The 19,054-nt window shown below is 65.3% G+C and overlaps 1 protein-coding gene across 1 annotated transcript in view; it reads right to left on the reverse strand.

The window, feature by feature from the left end:
* PLEC (plectin) overlaps positions 1 to 19,054 on the reverse strand; it is a 101,687-nt gene that overhangs the window by 62,141 nt on the left and 20,492 nt on the right. Inside the window, exons 8-30 of the mRNA XM_077176007.1 lie at positions 18,556 to 18,662; positions 18,352 to 18,471; positions 17,187 to 17,282; positions 16,655 to 16,782; positions 16,016 to 16,109; positions 15,779 to 15,933; positions 13,819 to 14,134; positions 12,772 to 12,849; positions 11,742 to 11,903; positions 10,171 to 10,275; positions 9,249 to 9,344; positions 9,046 to 9,171; positions 8,300 to 8,452; positions 7,437 to 7,591; positions 7,238 to 7,364; positions 6,976 to 7,159; positions 6,060 to 6,217; positions 4,556 to 4,734; positions 3,433 to 3,571; positions 2,989 to 3,345; positions 2,184 to 2,267; positions 1,976 to 2,080; positions 1,705 to 1,803 (exon numbers count right to left, since the gene is read on the reverse strand). Of these exons, the coding sequence (XP_077032122.1) occupies positions 1,705 to 1,803; positions 1,976 to 2,080; positions 2,184 to 2,267; positions 2,989 to 3,345; positions 3,433 to 3,571; positions 4,556 to 4,734; positions 6,060 to 6,217; positions 6,976 to 7,159; positions 7,238 to 7,364; positions 7,437 to 7,591; positions 8,300 to 8,452; positions 9,046 to 9,171; positions 9,249 to 9,344; positions 10,171 to 10,275; positions 11,742 to 11,903; positions 12,772 to 12,849; positions 13,819 to 14,134; positions 15,779 to 15,933; positions 16,016 to 16,109; positions 16,655 to 16,782; positions 17,187 to 17,282; positions 18,352 to 18,471; positions 18,556 to 18,662 (3,323 nt within the window). The remainder of the gene's footprint in view (positions 1 to 1,704; positions 1,804 to 1,975; positions 2,081 to 2,183; positions 2,268 to 2,988; positions 3,346 to 3,432; positions 3,572 to 4,555; positions 4,735 to 6,059; positions 6,218 to 6,975; positions 7,160 to 7,237; positions 7,365 to 7,436; positions 7,592 to 8,299; positions 8,453 to 9,045; positions 9,172 to 9,248; positions 9,345 to 10,170; positions 10,276 to 11,741; positions 11,904 to 12,771; positions 12,850 to 13,818; positions 14,135 to 15,778; positions 15,934 to 16,015; positions 16,110 to 16,654; positions 16,783 to 17,186; positions 17,283 to 18,351; positions 18,472 to 18,555; positions 18,663 to 19,054) is intronic.

Consider the following 19,054-nt stretch of genomic DNA (forward strand, 5'->3'; position numbering starts at 1 on the left):
CCACATGCACCATGAGCGAGGCAGCCGCATGTTCTACAGGGCCCGGGCACAGGCAGTGCATGCAGGGGAGCCAGACCCCACACTGGACCCCTGGTCCCAGAGCAGCACAGATGTAGAGGAGGGCGAGGAGGAGAGGGTGAGCCGTGGGGGAGGCGGAGGGTGCCGCGGGGAGAGGGCATGCGCAGAGTGAGTACCTGGTGCACGGCTGCCAGAGTCATCCTGGTTTTTTACCCTCCATTAGATCCCCACCAACACAAATATTCCCCAAGAAAAAGCACTGGCAAAGCAGCTCCAAGGGCAGAAACCAAGAGTTAGAGAGGTTACCCCGCGCCAGACCCCGCGGGCCAGCGCCCAGCACAGCAGCATGCGCAGGCAGGTGCTGACTGCACTACGTGTATCTGGGAAGTGCCTCCTACCACCAGTCACACCAGAGCCCCCAGTGCCCAGAGCCAGCTTGGCTCAGAGACCCCCTGTACGCAGAGCCAGCAGCCTTGCTCCCAGGAACCCAGCAGGGAGCAGGAGTTAGGGGCCGTGGGCCAGTATTAGTGATAGGGCTGGAGTCATGGCCATGGGCCAGTGTTAGTCATGGGTCAGGAGCCCCAACCATGGGCTGCTGTTAGTGGTGGGGCCAGGGCTGGAGTCACAGCCATGGGCCAGTGTTAGTGATGGGGCTGGGGCTGGATTCACAGCCATGGGCTGCTGTTAGTGATGGGGCCAGGGCTGGAGTCACAGCCATGGGCTGCTCTTAGTGATGGGGCCAGGGCTGGAATCACAGCCATGGGCTGCTGTTAGTGTGGGGCCAGGGCTGGAGTCACAGCCATGGGCCAGTGTTAGTGATGGGGCTGGGGCTGGATTCACAGCCATGGGCTGCTGTTAGTGATGGGGCCAGGGCTGGAGTCACAGCCATGGGCTGCTCTTAGTGATGGGGCCAGGGCTGGAATCACAGCCATGGGCTGCTGTTAGTGGTGGGGCCAGGGCTGGAGTCACAGCCATGGGCTGCTGTTAGTGACGGGGCTGGGGCTGGAATCACAGCCATGGGTCAGTGTTAGTGATGGGGCTGGGGCTGGAGTCACAGCCATGGGCTGCTGTTAGTAATGGTGCCAGGGCTGGAATCACAGCCATTGGCTGGCGTTAGTGGTGGGGCCAGGGCTGGAGTCACAGCCATGGGTCAGTGTTAGTGATGGGGCCAGGGCTGGAATCACAGCCAAGAGCTGGCATTAGTAGTGGGGCCAGGGCTGGAGTCACAGCCATGGGCTGCTGTTAGTGATGGGGCTGGAGTGACAGCCATGGGCTGCTGTTAGTGATGGGGCTGGAGCTGGAATCACAGCCATGGGTCAGTGTTAGTGACGGGGCCAGGGCTGGAGTCACAGCCATGGGCCAGTGTTAGTGATGGGGCTGGAGCTGGAATCACAGCCATTGGCTGCTGTTAGTGGTGGGGCTGGAGTTGGAATCACAGCCATGGGCTGCTGTTAGTGACGGGGCCAGGGCTGGAGTCACAGCCATGAGCTGCTGTTAGTGATGGGGCGGGAGTGACGGCCATAGGCCGGCATTAGTGGTGGGGCCAGAGTCATGGATGTGAGCTACCAGCAGTGAAAGGGCTGGGGTCATGGCCGTGGGCTGGTGTTAGTGATGGGGCCAGGGACCCCGTGAACTGCGCTCCTTTTGGTCACACAGCTGGCCATGCCGCCCTGCACTGCTCCCTACCTCCTCGTCCTCCAGCCGCCGCAGTGTCTCGGTGATGAACTTGATGTACTGGGTGGTGAGCGTGGTCAGCTCACTGTACTGCGTCCGCAGGTCCACGTACTGTGGAGACAGGGGGTCAGCACGAGAGAGGGGAGCTTGCCCACCAGTACCCCGGCAATGATGGGGCTGCACAACCACGCGCCACAGCCCCAAATCCACCCCTTCAGTGAGCAGCCATGCCCCAGGAGCTGCAGGACACCCCCGGCCAGTGGCAGTGAGCGCCCTCCCTCACCTCCTGGATGATGCTGTCAGATGCCGACTGCACTTTGGGCTTCTTGGCCGGCGATGCCACCGGCTCCACCTGTGCCTTGAAGCTCACCAGCTGCAGCTCGTAGTCCTGATGAGGAGAGAGTGATCAAAGCTCTGCCACCCCTGGCCACGGTGCTGTGAGCTCCCCCCCTGCAGGACACTGTGCTGCCTCCCCAGCCCCCCAGGCCCACCTTGATGGCGTCGATGTACTGCTTGGCATAGCGCTGGCACTCCTCCACCTTCTCCTTGTGCTGCTCACACTCCTCCAGCAGTTTCTGGGGAGACAAGTGGGGGTGAGCCCAGGCACCCCACAGCCACCCAAGAGCACACCTCACCCCAGCATGGCCACCCAAGAGCACACCTCACCCTGCTATGGCCAGGGATGTCCAAGAGCACCCCTTGCCCTGCATGGCTGGGAATGGCCGGGAGCACCCCTCACCCCGCTGCAGCCAAAAATGGTCAGGAGCACCCCCCATCCCACTGGGCATGGCTGAGAGCACCCACCCACCAGGTGCCATGGCCAGGGATGGTCCCACTCCTGCTGCAGCCTCCCAAGAGCAACACTCAAAGTGCCATGGCTGGAAACAGCCAAGCACTCCCCTCACTCTGCCACAGACAGAGATTGGCAGATCTGCACTCTGCTGGGGATGGTCAGGGGAATCCCTTGCCACACCATGGCCAGGGATAGCTGAGATCGCCCCTTGTCCTGCTGTGGAATGCCCTGGAGCACTCCTTGCCCCATTGGGGATGGCCAGGCACAACCCCTCACCCTGCTGGGGATGGCCAGGAGCACCCCTCACCCCATTGGGGATGGCCAGGAGCACCCCTTGCTCCATTGGGGATGGCCAGGAGTACCCCCTGCCCCACACCCAGCCCTACCTTGCCCCCCTAGGCCAGCCCTACCTTGCCTCACAGCCAGCCCTACCTTGCCCCCACGGCCAGCCCTACCTTGCCCCCCTAGGCCAGCCCTACCTTGCCCCCCATGGCCAGCCCTACCTTCTCCTGCAGCAGCTGCTCGCGCACGGCCTGGCTGTCAGTGATGGGCACGGCCTGGATGGCCTCCTGGCGCTGCCGGGCGTCGCGGATCCACTGGCGCAGCGCGTCGCAGCTCTGCCTGTAGTAGCCCAGCTGGCGGCCCAGCTGGTCCAGCTCGCGCTGCCGCAGGTCAGCCTGGCCCAGCACGGCCTGCCAGCGCTCCAGCAGCTGCTGCACCCGCTCCCGGTACCGCTCCAGGTCCACGTCCCGCTCGCTGTGGCCGCGCACCATCCGCTCGTTGACGTCCTTGGCCTTGCCCAGGTCGGTCTCCAGCGTGCTGAAGAAGGGCTGGTGCCCCTCGGCCTGTGCCCGCAGCCGCTGTGGCAGATGGGCACCGGTCAGGGCCGGCCGCGGTGTCCCCAGGCCACCCCCAGCTCCCCTCGGCTCCCCCAGAGCCCCCAGTACCTTAAGCTCAGCCTTGCTGGCCTCCAGCTCAGCCAGGTCGGCCGGCACTGCCTGCACGTCCTTCAGCTGCTCCTCGTACTTGCGGAGCAGCTCCTCAGCCCCCTGCGTGCTCCGGATCACCAGCCCGATGGTCTTGAGCCTGCGGCACAGGGGCGGCATCAGCCGGGAGCAGCCAGGAGCAGGATCGGCCGGGAGTGGGATCGGAATCAGCCGGGAGTGGGATCGGGATCAGCCGGGAGCAGGATCGGCCAGGAGTGGGATCGGGATCAGCCGGGAGTGGGATCGGGATCAGCCGGGAGAGGGATCAGCCGGGATCAGCCAGGAGAGGGGCGGGAGCAGCCAGGAGCGGGAGTGGGGCGGGATGGATTAGCCAGGATCAGCCAGGAGCAGGATCGGGATCAGCCGGGAGCGGGAGCGGGATCAGCCGGGATCAGCCGGAAGCGGGAGTGGGGCGGAAGCAGGAGCGGGATGGATCAGGAGGGATCAGGATGGGAGCGGGATCGGGATCAGCCGGGAGCGGGGTGGGAGCAGGAGCGGGATAGATCAGGAGGGATCAGGATGGGAGCGGGATCGGGATTAGGATCGGGATCAGCCGGGAGCGGGATCGGGATCAGCCGGGATCAGCCGGGAGCGGGGCGGGAGCAGCCAGGAGCGGGAGTGGGGCAGGATGGATTAGCCAGGATCAGCCGGGAGTGGGATCGGGATCAGCCGGGATCAGCCGGGAGCAGGGTGGGAGCAGGAGCGGGATGGATCAGGTGGGATCAGGATGGGAGTGAGCAGCCCAGCAAGAGCAGCGCCACAGACCCATGAGGGAAGGGAAAGGGGAAAAGGAAAAAAGGGGGAAAGGAAAAAAAGGGGAAAAGGAGAAAAAGGGAAAAAGGGAAAAAAGAGAAAATGGGGAAAAGGAAGAAAAAAAGAGGAAAAGGAAAGAAAAGGGAAAAGGAAAAAAGGGAAAAGGACAAAAGAGAAAAAAAAAGGGGAAAAGAGAAAAAAGGGAAAAGAGAAACAAAAGGAAGAAGAGAAGAGGGAAGGAAAAGAAAGGGAAAGGCATGCTGGCTCTCCCCAGACTCCCCACGGCCTCCCAAGTGCCCAGGCTCGTTTCCAGGTGCCAGGGCTGACTCACTTCTCCAGGTAGATGCTGGACAGGCTGTACACCTGCTCCATCTTGCGCAGGGTGACCTCCAGCTCGGAGCGCAGCACGGGGGCCGAGCCCGCCTGCTCCGGCTGCGCCAGCACCTGCTCCGTCTTCTCGCTGACTTTGGCCAGGTTCTTCTGGATGCCCTCCAGCTCCAGGTGTGTTTGCTGCAGGGAAAGAGTCCCTCAGTGCTTGCTGGCTGCAGGGCAGGGCCAACTCCTGGCCAAATGCTCCCCCCTTCTTGGATCCCAGGAGGAGCGGAGCAGGGGAAGGCTCTGCAGCCCGTAGGTGCAGGTGGACAGGGGAGGTTGAGGAGGGATTTTGGGAAAACTCCTCCTGGAGGGGCTCTCCAGCCCTGGCACAGCTGCCCAGGGCAGGGCCAGAGTGCCAGCCCTGGGGAGATTTTACAGCCGTGTGGATCACCTGGGGACACGCTCAGGGGTGGCCTTGGGTGGACTCAATGGGCTCCGAGGGATTTTCCAACCCAAACCATTCCCCCAGGCCCAGCTTGGCACTGAGCTGTTCCAACCCAAACCATTCCCCCAGGCCCATCTTGGTACGTGTGGATCACTTGGGGACACACTCAGGGGTGGCCTTGCATGGACTCAATGGGCTCTGAGGGCTTCTCCAGCCCAAACCATTCCCCCAGGCCCATCTGTGCACACTACACGTCACAGGCGTGTCACATGGCTGGGGTCACCCTGGGGTCACCCTGGAGGTGTCACCCTGAGGATCCTGGGGGGATGCACTGGGGCAGTTCCCCCAGGCTCTCACACATGGGGGATGCACTGGGGCAGTTCCCTGGGCTCCCATACATGGGGGATGCACTGGGGAAGTTCCCCTGGGCTCCCACATGTGGGGGATGCACTGGGGCAGTTCCCTGGGCTCCCATACATGGGGGATGCACTGGGGCAGTTCCCCTGGGCTCCCACATGTGGGGGATGCACTGGGGCAGTTCCTGGGCTCCCACACATGGGGGATGCACTGGGGCAGTTCCCCTGGGCTCCCACTTGTGAGGGATGCACTGGGGCAGTTCCTGGGCTCCCACATGTGGGGGATGCACTGGGGCACTTCCCTCAGGCTCCCACATGTGGGGCATGCACTGGGGCAGTTCCCCTGGGCTCCCACTTGTGAGGGATGCACTGGGACAGTTCCTGAGCTCCCACATGTGGGAGATGCACTGGGACAGTTCCCCCAGGCTCCCACACGTGGGGGATGCACCGGGGCAGTTCCTGGGCTCCCACATGTGGGAGATGCACTGGGACAGTTCCCCCAGGCTCCCACACATGGGGGATGCACTGGGGCAGTTCCTGGGCTCCCACACATGGGGGATGCACTGGGGCAGTTCCTGGGCTCCCACACATGGGGGATGCACTGGGGCAGTTCCTGGGCTCCCACACATGGGGGATGCACTGGGGCAGTTCCCTGGGCTCCCACACATGGGGGATGGCCCCATGGGCAGTCCCCACGGGCTCCCACACGTGTCCCACACCTGCTGCTCCGCCTGGCGCTGGGCGCACTCGCGCAGGGGGTCAGCCTTGAGGGGCAGGCGCAGGCGGTGCACGGTGCGGCTCTCGCAGCTCTCCAGCTGCAGCCGGATGTCCTTCAGCTGCGAGATGTAGCTCTTGCACAGAGACTCATCCTGCTCTCCTGCGGGGACAGCGGGGATGGCTCAGTGCCCTGGGACACCACGGGGACACTGCAGGGACCCACAGTGACACCAGGATGGCTCAGCACCATGGGGACCCCTTGGGGACCCACAGTAGAGAGAGGGGACACGGGGATGGCTCAGCACCATGGGGACCCACAGCAGGGAGAGGGGACACAGGGATGGCTGAGCACCATGGGGACACCGCAGGGACCCACAGTAGGGAGAGGTGACATGGGGATGGCTCAGCACCATGGGGACCCACAGCAGGGAGAGGGGACACAGGGATGGCTGAGCACCATAGGGACACCACAGGGACCCACAGTAGGGAGAGGTGACATGGGGATGGCTCAGCACCATGGGGACCCACATCAGGGAGAGGGGACACAGGGATGGCTGAGCACCATGGGGACACCGCAGGGACCCACAGTGACACCGGGATGGCTCAGCACCATGGGGACACCATGGGAACCCACAGCAGGAAGAGGGGACACAGGGATGGCTCAGACTGTGCGGACAACACGGTGATCCATGGTGGGAAGGGGAGGATGCAGAGATGGCTCAGCACCCTGGGGACACCCCAGGAGCCAGTGCAAGAGGGGGGAGACTGGAGCAGCTCTGCACCATGGCGATACCCCAGGGACCACAAGGACCTGCAGGTCACTCCAGGGACACCACCAGGACCTGCAGATCACCCCAAGGACCTGGGCAAACCCTGGGCACCGCCACCTTCCAGAGGGGGCAGAGAGGGCACACCCACCTTTCTCCTGGCTCCGCAGCAGCAGCTCGTACTTGTGAGTGCAGGCGTTGTAGTCGCGCTCCACCTGCAGCCGGTCGTCGGGCTGGAAGCTCTGCGAGTCCTGGCTGTCCCTCAGGAACTCCTGGTAGTGCCTCTCCAGGCTGGACAGCACCTGGCGCACCTCCTCGGCCGGCAGCGTGCGGAACTGGGGGGGCACGGCCCTGTCAGCCCCTGCTGGGACCCCCGGGACCCCAGTGCGGCTCCGGGACCCCCAGGAACTCACCGTGACGTGCGTCCAGGAGTGGATCTGCTGGATGTCCCGGGTCAGGTACTGCCAGGCGCGGAGGCTGAGCAGGTCCTGGTGCAGCTGCTGCCACAGCCCCAGCAGCTGCTGGTGGGTGGCCTCCAGCCTGTGGGCACGTGGAGTTAGAGGGGGGACACGGGGGGGACACCCGGGTGGGGTGCAGGGTCACCGTCCCCACCTGTGCACGGCGTCCAGAGCCTCCTTGTTGGGGGGAGGCAGGAGGAAGCAGACCGAGGGGACGACGGCCTCGCTGCCGGCGGCGCTCAGCACCCGCCACTGCTGCGGCTGCGCGTGGTTCACCAGGGCACAGGTGTCGTTCTTGTGCACCGTCACCTGCGGGGCGGGGTGTGGCCCTTGTGTCCATCTGTGCCTCTTCCATATTCCCCAGTGTGCCCCCATATTTCCTAGTGTCCCCCCCGATATTCCCCAGTGTCCCCCCCCATATTCCCCAATGCGCCCCCACATTTCCCTATGGGACTGGTGTGGTCTCAGTGTGGGTGGGGGTCCTCCTGTGTCCCCCCCAAGGGCCTGGGGCAGCATGAGAGAAGGGCAAGAGATCCCCCGTGTGTCCCCTTGTCCCCCAGAGTGGTGTCAGACCATGAGGGGGGGATCCTCACACCCCCTCATGGGGCTGGGGCAGCATGAGAGAAGGGCAAGAGGTCTCCCATGTGTCCCCTTGTCCCCCAGAGTGGTGTCAGACCATGAGAGGGAGATCCTCATGCCCCCTCATGGGGCTGGGGCAGAGTGAGAGAAGGGTGGGAGGTCCCCCATGTGTCCCCCAGGGTGGTGTCAGACCAGAGGGAGGGGTTCTCCTGTGTCCCCCTCATGGGGCTGGGGCAGAGTGAGAGAAGGGTGGGAGGTCCCCCATGTGTCCCCTTGTCCCCCAGGGTGGTGTCAGACCAGAGGGGGGGTTCTCCTGTGTCCCTCCATGGGGCTGGGGCAGCACCAGACCGGGGTGGTGGACCCACCACGTCCCCCCCACATCCCCCCACGGCCTCCCCAGGGGGACCAACCCCAATCCCAGCCTCGTGTCCCCCTCACCTCCATTTGCTTGTAGTCGCAGACAGCCTGGATGGGGGGCCGGCCCTGCAGGGGTGTCGAGGGGCTGCGTGGCTTCAGCTGCACGATGGTCCTGGCACGGCGGGACAGAGCCCCCAGCTGCGCCCCCAGCTCCGCCAGCTGCTCCTTCTGCTCCTGTGGGGGCACGTTTGGGACACCTCAGGATTTGGGGTGCCCCATGGCGTTGAGGGGGCATCAGAATCTTAGGGAGGTACCAGCTTTTTTGAGAGAGCTCCAAAATATCAGGAGCTTCCAAAGGTTTTGGGAGCTCTTGGGATTTGGGGGGGGTCTCAGGAGTTGGAGGAGGGGTCAGGAATATGAGGCGGGGGGGTCACCCCAATCTGTTGCAGCAATGGACGTGTTGGGGTCACCCCAGGGGCTGCAGTGGGGTGGGCACCCCAGCACTCTGCAGCTGGACACCCCAGGGGCTGCTGTGGGACGCTGATTCTGGGGAGCTGCCATCTCAGAGTCACCAGGGGCTGGGGTCACCCCGCACGTGGGGTGAGCCTGGGCTTGCCATGGGGCTGGGGTCACCCTGCAGGAGTCACCCTGAGGATCTTGGGGGGCTCCACTCGAGCAGCCCCCTGAGCTCCCACCTGCCCTCGCTACGAGGTCATGGGGCAGGGTCACCCTGCAGATCTGGGCAGGGGCAGGGTCACCCTGGGGGTCACTGTGGGGGTCTCCCCGGGGTCTGGGGGTCCCCCTGGGGGTCTCGGGGGTGCCCTCACCGCCAGGTCCTGCAGCAGGTCCTCGAGGCGCGTGGCTGTGGTGCCGCGGTCACAGCTGAACTTGCGCCGCATCGTCTCCTCCGTCTTGCGCAGCAGCTCCTCGGCCTCCCGCACCTCGGTGAAGAACTGGGGGGGCCAAGGGTCAGCTTTGGGGGTCCCACCTTCCCTCCCGCTCCCAGCCCCGCCCTGGCACCACCCCGTACCTGGAAGTAGTTGGTGTTCTCCTTCAGGTGGGTCTCGATGCAGCAGCAGAGCTGGAGCATCCAGCTCCACTGGGTCTGCAGCGCTGCCAGGAACGCCTGGGGGGAGCAGGGGGGGACACCGGGGCTGGCACCGAGGGCACCTGCACCGCTGCAGGGGCCTGCAGCCACACCTGCACCGCTACAGGGGCCTGCAGCCACACCTGCACCCTCACCTGCACCCACACCTGCCCTGCAGCCACACCTGCACCCTCACCTGCACCACTACGGGGGCCTGCACCCTCACCTGCACCCTCACCTGCACCGCTGCAGGGGCCTGCAGCCACACCTGCACCCTCACCAGCATCCACACCTGACCTGCACCCACACCTGACCTGCACCCACACCTGACCTGCATCCTCACCTGCAGCCACACCTGCACCCTCACCTGCACCCACACCTGACCTGCATCCTCACCTGCACCCACACCTGCATCCACACCTGACCTGCATCCTCACCTGCACCCACACCAGTGCCCATACTGCTACAGGCAGCCACACCAGTGCCCCCCAGCGCCCGCTGCACCCCCCCTCCAGTGACTCCCAGTGCCCATTGCACCCCCCTCCAGTGCCCCCCAGTGCCCGCTGCACCCCACACTGCTGACCCCCAGTGCCCATTGCACCCCACTCCAGTGACCCCCAGACCAGTAACCCCAGTGCCTGCTGCACCCCCCTCCGGTGACCTCCAGTGCCCAGACCCTCCTGAACCAACTCCCCAACCCACCAAAGCCCCAAAGTGCCCCTCAGATCCTCCCAGCCCCTTCAGTTGCCCCAAATTCACGGAGACCCCCAGGCCCCCCCCAGATTCCCCACACCCCCCAGATCCCCCAGCCCCACACCCCCCAGCCCCTCTCACGCCCCCCATTTGCCCCCAGCCCCACGCCCACCTCCAGGGTCTGTGCCCCGGGGTGCTCCTCCCGCAGCAGCCGCTCCCCCGTGCTCCGCAGCTCCTGGATCCGCCGCTCCCGCAGCTCCAGCTCCCGCATCAGCGCCTGCGGCAGGGGCAGGGGCAGGGCTCACACTCGTGTGCATGGCCAGGGGGCAGGAGGGGGTCCAGGGCTCACACTCGTGTGTAGGGCCAGGGATCAGGGTTCACACTCGTGTGCGTGGCCAGGGGGGCATTCAGGGCTCACACTCGTGTGCACAGCTGGGGGGTTCAGTCAGGGTTCACATTCATGTGAAGGGCCAGGGGGCAGGGCTCACACACGTGTGCAGGGCCAGGGATCAGGGCTCACACACGTGTGCAGGGCTGAAGGGTGGGGCAGGGCTCACACGCATGTGCAAGGCCAGCAGAGATGGGGGAGTTCAGCGTGCACGGCTCTGTGTGCATGGTTACAGCTGGGGCTGTGTGTGCAAGGGGGGCTCTGGGGGTGCTCAGAGGGTTATGGGAGCTCTGGGAGTGGGGGGCACATGGGGGCTCAGTGCTGCACAGCAGGGAGGGGACCAGGGGACACAGCCGTGTGCGTGTGTGGGGATGGCACGTGTGTGTGTGTGTGTGTGTGTGTGTGCGCGTCCATGGATGCGCCCACATGGAGCAGCTGTGCCCTCCATGTGTGTCTGCTCACATGCATGTCCATGCCATGGCCATGCCCATCTCTGTGCCCATGTCCACACCCATCCCCACATCCATGTCTGTGTCCATCCCTGTGCCCATGTCGTATCCATGCCCATCCCTGTGCCCGTGTTGTGTCCGTGCCCATGCCCAGGTCTGTGCCTGTGTCCACGCCCGTGCCCATGTCGTGTCCATGCTCATTCCTGTGTCCATGTCTGTGTCAATGCCCATCCCTGTGTGTCCACACTGTGTCCATGTCCATGTCTGTGTCCATGCCCATCCCCATGTCCATCCCTGTGTCCATGCCCATCCCTGTGCCCATTTTGTGTCTGTGCCCATCCCAGTGTCCATGCCTATTCCCGTGTCCATGTCCATGCCCGTGTGCATGCCTGTGTCCATGCCCATCCCTGTGCCCATGTCATGTCCATGCCCATCCCTGTGCCCATGCATGTGTTCATGTCCATCCCCATGTCCATGCCCATCCCTGTACCCATGTCATCCCATACCCACATGTCCAGGTCCGTGCCTATCCCTATGTCCATCCCTGTATCCATGCCCATCCTCATGTTGTGTCCATGCCCATCCCTGTGTCTGTGCCCATCCCCATCCCTGTGTCCATGCCCATGTTGTGTCCATGCCCATCCCCATGTCCATGCTTGTGTCCATACCCCTGCCTGTACCCATGTTGTGTCCGTGCCCATCCCCGTGTCCGTGTCCATGTCCATGTCCATGTCCATGCCCATGTTGTGTCCATGTCCATCCCCTGTCCATCCCTGTGTCCATACCCATGCCTGTACCCATGTTGTGTCCGTGCCCATCCCCATGTCCGTGTCCATGCCCATCCCTGTGTCCGTGTCTGTGCCCATCCCCATCCCCATGCCCAGGTGTCACCCTCCGTGCCCATACCGAGTAACTCTCCTTCTTGGCCGCCATGGCGGGGTTGTTGTGGCTCCAGTCGAAGGCCACCTCCTCCTCCTCGCGCTCGCTCAGCCACAGCAGCTCCTTGGTGGCGGCGCTGACGAAGCCGTGGAGACTCTCCAGGTGCCGCAGCCGTGCCTTGGAGGAGTTCTGGAGGGGCACAGGGGGTGGTTTGTAGCTGTGTCCCTACCCTGCACAGCCTCATCCCCACAGGGCTGCCCCCTGCACGCCCTCTGTCCCCCCTCATCCTCCTCCCCACTTCCCCCATGTCCTGCATCTTCCTCCTGCCCCACATCTCCCCATCCTCCTCCCCACACTCACCCCCAGCACAACCCCCTCACCACTGTCCCCCCTCCTGTCCCCTCTCCTCCATCAGGTCACACAGCCCTGCCAGGTCCCCCCATCTCACACCCCACCAGCAGGGCCAGGGGTCTCACCTTGTCACCCCCTCATGGCACACAGCCCCTCCCCAGCACTGTCCCCTCATGTCCCACACCCCCCTGACCCCCATGCCACACGTCCCCAGCATTGTCCCCTCATGTCCCACACGCCCCTGATCCCCATGCCACACGTCCCCAGCATTGTCCCCTCATGTCCCACACCCCCCTGACCCCTCATGCCGCACGTCCCCAGCATTGTCCCCTCATGTCCCACATGCCCCTGATCCCCATGCCACATGTCCCCAGCACTGTCCCCTCATGTCCCACACCCCCCTGATCCCCATGCCACACATCCCCAGCATTGTCCCCTCATGCCACACGTCCCCAGCATTGTCCCCTCATGTCCCACACCCCCCTGACCCCTCATGCCACACGTCCCCAGCATTGTCCCCTCATGTCCCACACCTCCCTGACCCCCCAGGCCCCACATCCCCAGCATTGTCCCCTCATGTCCCACACGCCCCTGCTCCCCATGCCACACGTCCCCAGCATTGTCCCCTCATGTCCCACACCCCCCTGACCCCCAGGCCCCATGCCCCCCACGCCTGCCCCCATCCCCTGACCCCCTCGGCGCTCACCAGCAGCTTGGCGTACTGCAGCTCCAGCTTGCCCAGGCACTCCCGGTAGGCGCCGCTGGGGCCAGGGGACAGCTGGCTCTGCAGGGGACACCATCAGCTCCAGGACCCCTACCCCAGACTCACCCTGCACCCCGCAAAGGGAGTGACAGAGGGGACTCGAGGGGAGGGCAGCGCACCAGGGGTGCAGGGGCTGCGGGGATGCCCTCGGGGCATGGTGCCCCCCATCCTCCTGGGGTACCCCAGGACCTGGGGGGCTCCAGAGCTTCAGGGACCCCGAGGCACAGAGCAAAGGCAGCCCCAGGAAATGCTCAGGAGCAGCGGAGGGGACAACAGCACTGGGGGGACCCCTTGAAGCAGAGTGGGGACAGCCCCAGAGGACCCCCAGGACCTGGGGATCCCCAGCACCCTGTAGGGTCTCACCCTGTCACCCTCAGAATCAGGGTGTCCCCAGCACCCAGGGGTCTCACCCTGTCACCCCAAGGACAAGGAGGTCTCCAGCACCCAGGGGTCTCACCCTGTCACCCCAAGGACAAGGAGGTCTCCAGCACCCAGGGGTCTCACCCTGTCACCCCAAGGACAAGGAGGTCTCCAGCACCCAGGGGTCTCACCCTGTCATCCCCAGCATCAGGAGGTCTCCAGCACCCAGGGGTCTCACCCTGTCACCCCCAGCATCAGGAGGTCCCCAGCACCCAGGGGTCTTACCCTGTCACCCCCAGAATCAGGGTGTCCCCAGCACCCAGGGGTCTCACCCTGTCACCCCCAGCACCAGGAGGTCCCCAGTACCCAGGGGTCTCACCCTCTCACCCCCAGCACCAGGAGGTCCCCAGCATTCTGCAGAGTCTCACCCTGTCACCCCCAGCTCCCAGGGGTCTCACCCTGTCACCCCAAGGACAAGGAGGTCCCCAGCATTCTGCAGGGTCTCACCCTATCACCCCCAGCACCAGGAGGTCCCCAGCACCCAGGGGTCTCATCCTGTCACCCCCAGCACCCAGGGGTCTCACCCTGTCACCGCCAGCCCCAGGAGGTCCCCAGCACCCAGGGTCTCACCTCATCTGCCCGTGCCCGCTCCACCTTGGCCCGGAACTCCTCGATGGCGCGGTGCAGCCCGCGGTGGGCGCCCAGGTGTGTCTCCACGGTGGGCAGGTCGGCGCCCCACTCGGCCGTGGCCACTCGCCGCTGGTTCTCCTCCACCCAGGCCAGCAGCTCCTGCAGGTAGCGCAGGGGAGCCTCGTCGGGCTCCGGCCGCCGCTGCTGCGCCGATGTCACCGCCACGGATGTCACCGCTGTCACCGGCGCGCCCGACTTGAGGCGCAGGTTGTACTCGGTGCGGATGGACACCAGGCGCTCGTGCAGGCGGTACACGCTGCGGGGAGGGAGGGGTTGGTGGGGCACGGGGGCCGTGGGGGGCTCTGGGGGCAGGGGGAGATTGGGGGTGCACAGGGGCTGTGAGGGGGGTACAGAGAACATGGGGAGTTTGGGGGCATGGGGAGCCTTGGGGTGCACGGGGGTTGTAAGGGGGTGCAGCAAACATGGGGAGTTTGGGGACACGGGAGGGTTTGGGGACATGAGGAGCCTTGCGGTGCACAGGGGTTGTAAGGGGGTGCAGTGAACACGGGGAATTTGGGGTGCACAGGGGTTGTAAGGGGTTGCAGTGAACATGGGGAGTTTGGGGACACAAGAGACTTTTGGGCCATGGTGAGCTTTGGGGTGCACAGGGGTTGCAGGGGGTTCCAGCAAACATGGGGAGTTTGGGGACACGGGAGGCTTTGGGGGCATGAGCAGCTTTGGGGTGTACAGGGATTTTAAGGGGATACAGAGAACATGGGCAGTTTGGGGATATGAGAGGGTTTAAGGGCAGGAGGAGCTTTGGGGTGCACAGGGGTTGCAAGGGGGTGCTGTGAACATGAAGAGTTTGGGGACACGGGAGGGTTTGGGGACATGAGGAGCCTTGGGGTGCACGGGGGTTGCAGAGGGGTACAGGGAACATGAAGAGTTTGGGGATATGAGAGGGTTTGGGTTGCACTGGGGTTGCAGGGGGGTGCAGCAAACATGGGGAGTCTGGAGACATGAGAGAATTTGGGGGCATGAGGAGCCTTGGGGTGCACGGGGGTTGCAAGGGGTACAACAAACATGGGAAGTTTGGGGACATGAGAGGGTCTGGGGTGCACAGGGGTTGTAAGGGGGTGCAGCAAACGAGGAGTTTGGGGACATGAGAGGTTATGGGGGCATGGGGAGATTTGGGGTGCACAGAGGTTGTAAGGGGGTGCAGCAAAGATGGGGAGCTTGGGGATATGAGAGGGTTTGGGGACATGAGAGGCTTTGGGGTGCACAGGGGTTGTAGGGGGGTACAGGGAACATGGGGAGTCTGGGAACACGAGAGGCTTTGGGGGCATGGGGAGCTTTGGGGTGCACAGAGGTTGTAAGGGGGTACAGAGAACATGAGGAGCTTGGGGACATGAGAGGCTTTGGGGTGCACAGGGGTTGCAAGGGGGTACAAGGGGGTGCAGCAACCATGGGGAGTTTGGGGGCATGAGGAGCCTTGGGGTACACAGGGGTTGTAAAAGGGTACAGCAACCATGGGGAGTTTGGGGACACAAGTGGGTTTGGGGGCATGGGGAGCTTTGGGGTGCACAGGGGTCACAGGGGGCTTTTTGGGGGTGCAAGGGCCACAGAGAGTAAGGGGGGTTTTGAGGGGTACAGGGATCACGGGGGACATGCAGGGCATGGGGGTCACACGAGGCTTCTCAGGGTTTTGGGGGACATGGGGGTGGCTGGGGGTGCAGGGAGCATGGGGGGCATGGGTGTCACAGGAGGCTTTGCAGGGTTTTGGGGGGACATGGGGGTGGCTGGGGGTGCAGGGAGCATGGGGCACATGGGGGGAATGGGCAGCATGGAGGACACAGGGGACATGGGGGACACAGGAGACACAAAGGGCTTTGGGGGGCAGGAAGGACACGGAGGACGTGGAGGGCTCCGGGGACTCAGGGCCATGGGGACGAGCCCGTACCGACGGTACATCTGCTCGCCCTGCGGGTGCCGCCCGTCCTTGAGGGTCTGCACGTCGTTGAAGAGCAGCCGGATCATGGCATCCGCCTTGTCCAGGTCCCTCTCCACCTCTGCCGCCTTCTGCGGTGCCTTCCCGGCCGCCAGCAGCCGCACGTCCTGCGGGGCAGGGACGGTGAGGCCACCGCGGGGAGGGGCATGGCCGGGGCCGTCCCCCCGCCCCGGGGCCGCCGGCACTCACCGCCTGCAGCAGAGCATCCGCCTGGTTCAGCTGCTCCTCACAGAGCCCCGACTCCATCTGCAGCTTGGTGACCACGCGCTGCAGCCGCTCCAGCCTGCGGGGACACACAGAGGGACCCGGTCAGCACGGATCCTGCCCAGGGGCAGCTGTCCTGGCCGTGCACGGTGTGGGTCCTGTCCCGTGCTGCATCCTGCTATCCTGCTCCCCATCCCGTTCCCAATCCCCCCATATCCCCATCTTCCTTTTCCCATCCCCATCTTCCTTTTCCCATCCCTATTCCCATCCCACTTGCGACCTCAACCTCAATCCCCATCTTCCTTTTCCCACCCCACTTCCAACCTCAGTCCCAATCCCCCTCATCTCATCTCATTTCAATCCCCATCCTGCCCCCATCCCATTCCCAGTCCCCGCCCCGCTCCCATCCCCGCTGTCCCCGCTGCTGCCGAGCCGTGCCGTGCCGAGGCGCGCTCCAGGCCGGCCGCAGAGGTTTCCCAGCAGGAGCGGTGACTCACAGCCCTGTGGTTCCCCCTCGGGGGGGCCGGGACACCCCACCCCGGCCCAGCCCCGCGGTTTGGCAGCGGCAGGGGGGTGTGGATGCCAGCGCGGCCCTGCCCGGCCCCCCGGCCCCCCCGAACTCGCCTCTCGAACTCAGCCCGCAGCAGCTTCTCCCGCTCCAGCACGGCGACGTGCAGCCGCCCCCACTCCTTCTCCACGTCCAGGGGGTGGTACCCGGGGGGCACCTTCAGCTGGCCCGACTGCACCGCGCCCTGCACAGCCCGAAGGTCACACACGGCCCGAAGGGGCGCGCCGGGCACTGCCGGGGGACCCCCGGAACCCTGGGACTGTCATCCCCTTGGGACCCACCCGGCATCCCCGAGACCACTCACACCCCGGAACCCTGGGACTCTCATCCCCTTGGGACCCACCCCGCATCCCCGAGACCACTCACACCCCGGGACTGTCATCTCCTTGGGACCCACAGCCCCTGGGACCATCACCCCCTTGGGACCCACCCCATATCCCCAAGACCCCTGACACCCTGGGACCCCCACCCCTCAGGACCCGGGATCGCCAGGGTGTCCCCCTCAGGCCCCCCACCCCTTGGGACCCCGAGCACCCATGACCGCCGCCCCACAGCCCCTCCAAGCCCCGCCGCCGCCCTTGGCGGTACCTCCAGCGCCTGGAAGATGGCTTTGGAGCGGTTCTTGTCGGCCTCCCGAGCCGGCAGCTCCGTCTCCTTGAACTTGAGGAACTGGCGCCAGAGGATCTGCCGGGGGGTGGGGGGCACAGCTGAGCGGGGACCCCCAGCCCGAGCTGCTGCCCCCCTCCCCAAGCACCCGCCCTGCCCAGCCTGCAATTTTCCATGTGTGCAGAGCCGGGGGAAGGAAGTGGCCGTGCTGGGCTTTGCCAGCGGTGACTCACGGCACAGCCAGGCAGGGTGAGTCACAGGCCCCCCCCTCATGGGGCACCCGGCTCTGTCAGGGCTCTCATCCCCAAACCCCGCAGACCCCCAGACTGGCACCGGAGGGGGCTCCGTGCCACAGCCACGCCCAGGTCTCGTGGTGACTCATGGCATGGCACAGCTGGCCCTGTGCTGCCATGGGAGCTGCCACACGGGGCATGAGCCACCCAAGTGGGGCTGCTGGTCAGCTGGCACCCCTCACTGGGCATGAGCCACCCAAGGGGGGCTGCTGGGACCCCTCGCTGGGCATGAGCCACCCAAGGGGGGCTGCTGGCACCCCTCGCTGGGCATGAGCCACCCACGGTGGGGCCACAGTAGGATTCTGCCACACACTGCCCCTGCTACCAGTGGCTCCCGGGATCAGCAGCACCATCCCTGTCCCTGTCCCCGTGCCCATGCCAGGCCAGCAGCACCGTCCCTGTGCCCATCCCTGTGCCCATGCCAGGCCAGCAGCACCGTCCCTGTCCCTGTGCCCATCCCTGTGCCCATGCCAGGCCAGCAGCACCGTCCCTGTGCCCCTGCCAGGCCAGCAGCACCGTCCCTGTCCCTGTGCCCATGCCAGGCCAGCAGCACCGTCCCTGTCCCTGTCCCTGTCCCTGTGCCCCTGCCAGGCCAGCAGCACCGTCCCTGTCCCTGTGCCCATGCCAGGCCAGCAGCACCGTCCCTGTGCCCATGCCAGGCCAGCAGCACCGTCCCTGTCCCCATCCCTGTGCCCATGCCAGGCCAGCAGCACCGTCCCTGTCCCTGTGCCCATGCCAGGCCAGCAGCACTGTCCCTGTCCCTGTGCCCATCCCTGTGCCCATGCCAGGCCAGCAGCACCGTCCCTGTGCCCATGCCAGGCCAGCAGCACCGCTCCTGTCCCCGCTGGCCTCACCTCGATCTCCTCGTAGCTGGCAGGGAGGCGCCGCTCCTCGAAGAGCGCCGAGTGCTGCCGGCTCCACTGCAGCAGCCCCGTCACCACCTCGTAGTACTCCTGCCAGCGCAGCTGCAGCTCCTGCCAGGGGGACACGTGTGGGGCTGGGTGTGGCACGGCGGGGGGGGCAGCAAGCAGAGGTGACCCCCGGCGCCCCAAACTCACGTTGGCCTTGACGCCGTCCTGCACCTCGGGCACGCGCGGCATGGCGTCGTACAGCGAGGACACGTAGGTGATGATGGACTTCTCATCGGGCTGCGCCACGTCCACGTCTGCGGCAGGGAGGGAGGGAGGGGGTCAGGTGGGGGAGAGGGAAGGGGCTCTGACACTCCAGAGTGTGGATCCCCTTGGGACCCACCCCATATCCCCCAAGACCCCTGACACCCCGGGATCCACAGCCCCTGAGTCCATCATCCCCTTGGGACCCACCCAGAGCCCCCCAACCCTGCAGGATTATCATCCCCTTGGGACCCACCCCACATCCCCCAAGACCCCTGACACCCCAGGACCCACAGCCCCTGGGTCCATCATCCCCTTGGGACCCACCCCATGTCCCCCAAGACCCCTGACACCCCGGGATCCACAGCCCCTGGGTCTATCATCCCCTTGGGACCCACCCAGAGCCCCCCAACCCTGCAGGATTATCATCCCCTTGGGACCCACC

The sequence above is a fragment of the Agelaius phoeniceus genome, chromosome 1, assembly GCF_051311805.1.
Source record: "Agelaius phoeniceus isolate bAgePho1 chromosome 1, bAgePho1.hap1, whole genome shotgun sequence".
NCBI lineage: Eukaryota > Metazoa > Chordata > Aves > Passeriformes > Icteridae > Agelaius > Agelaius phoeniceus.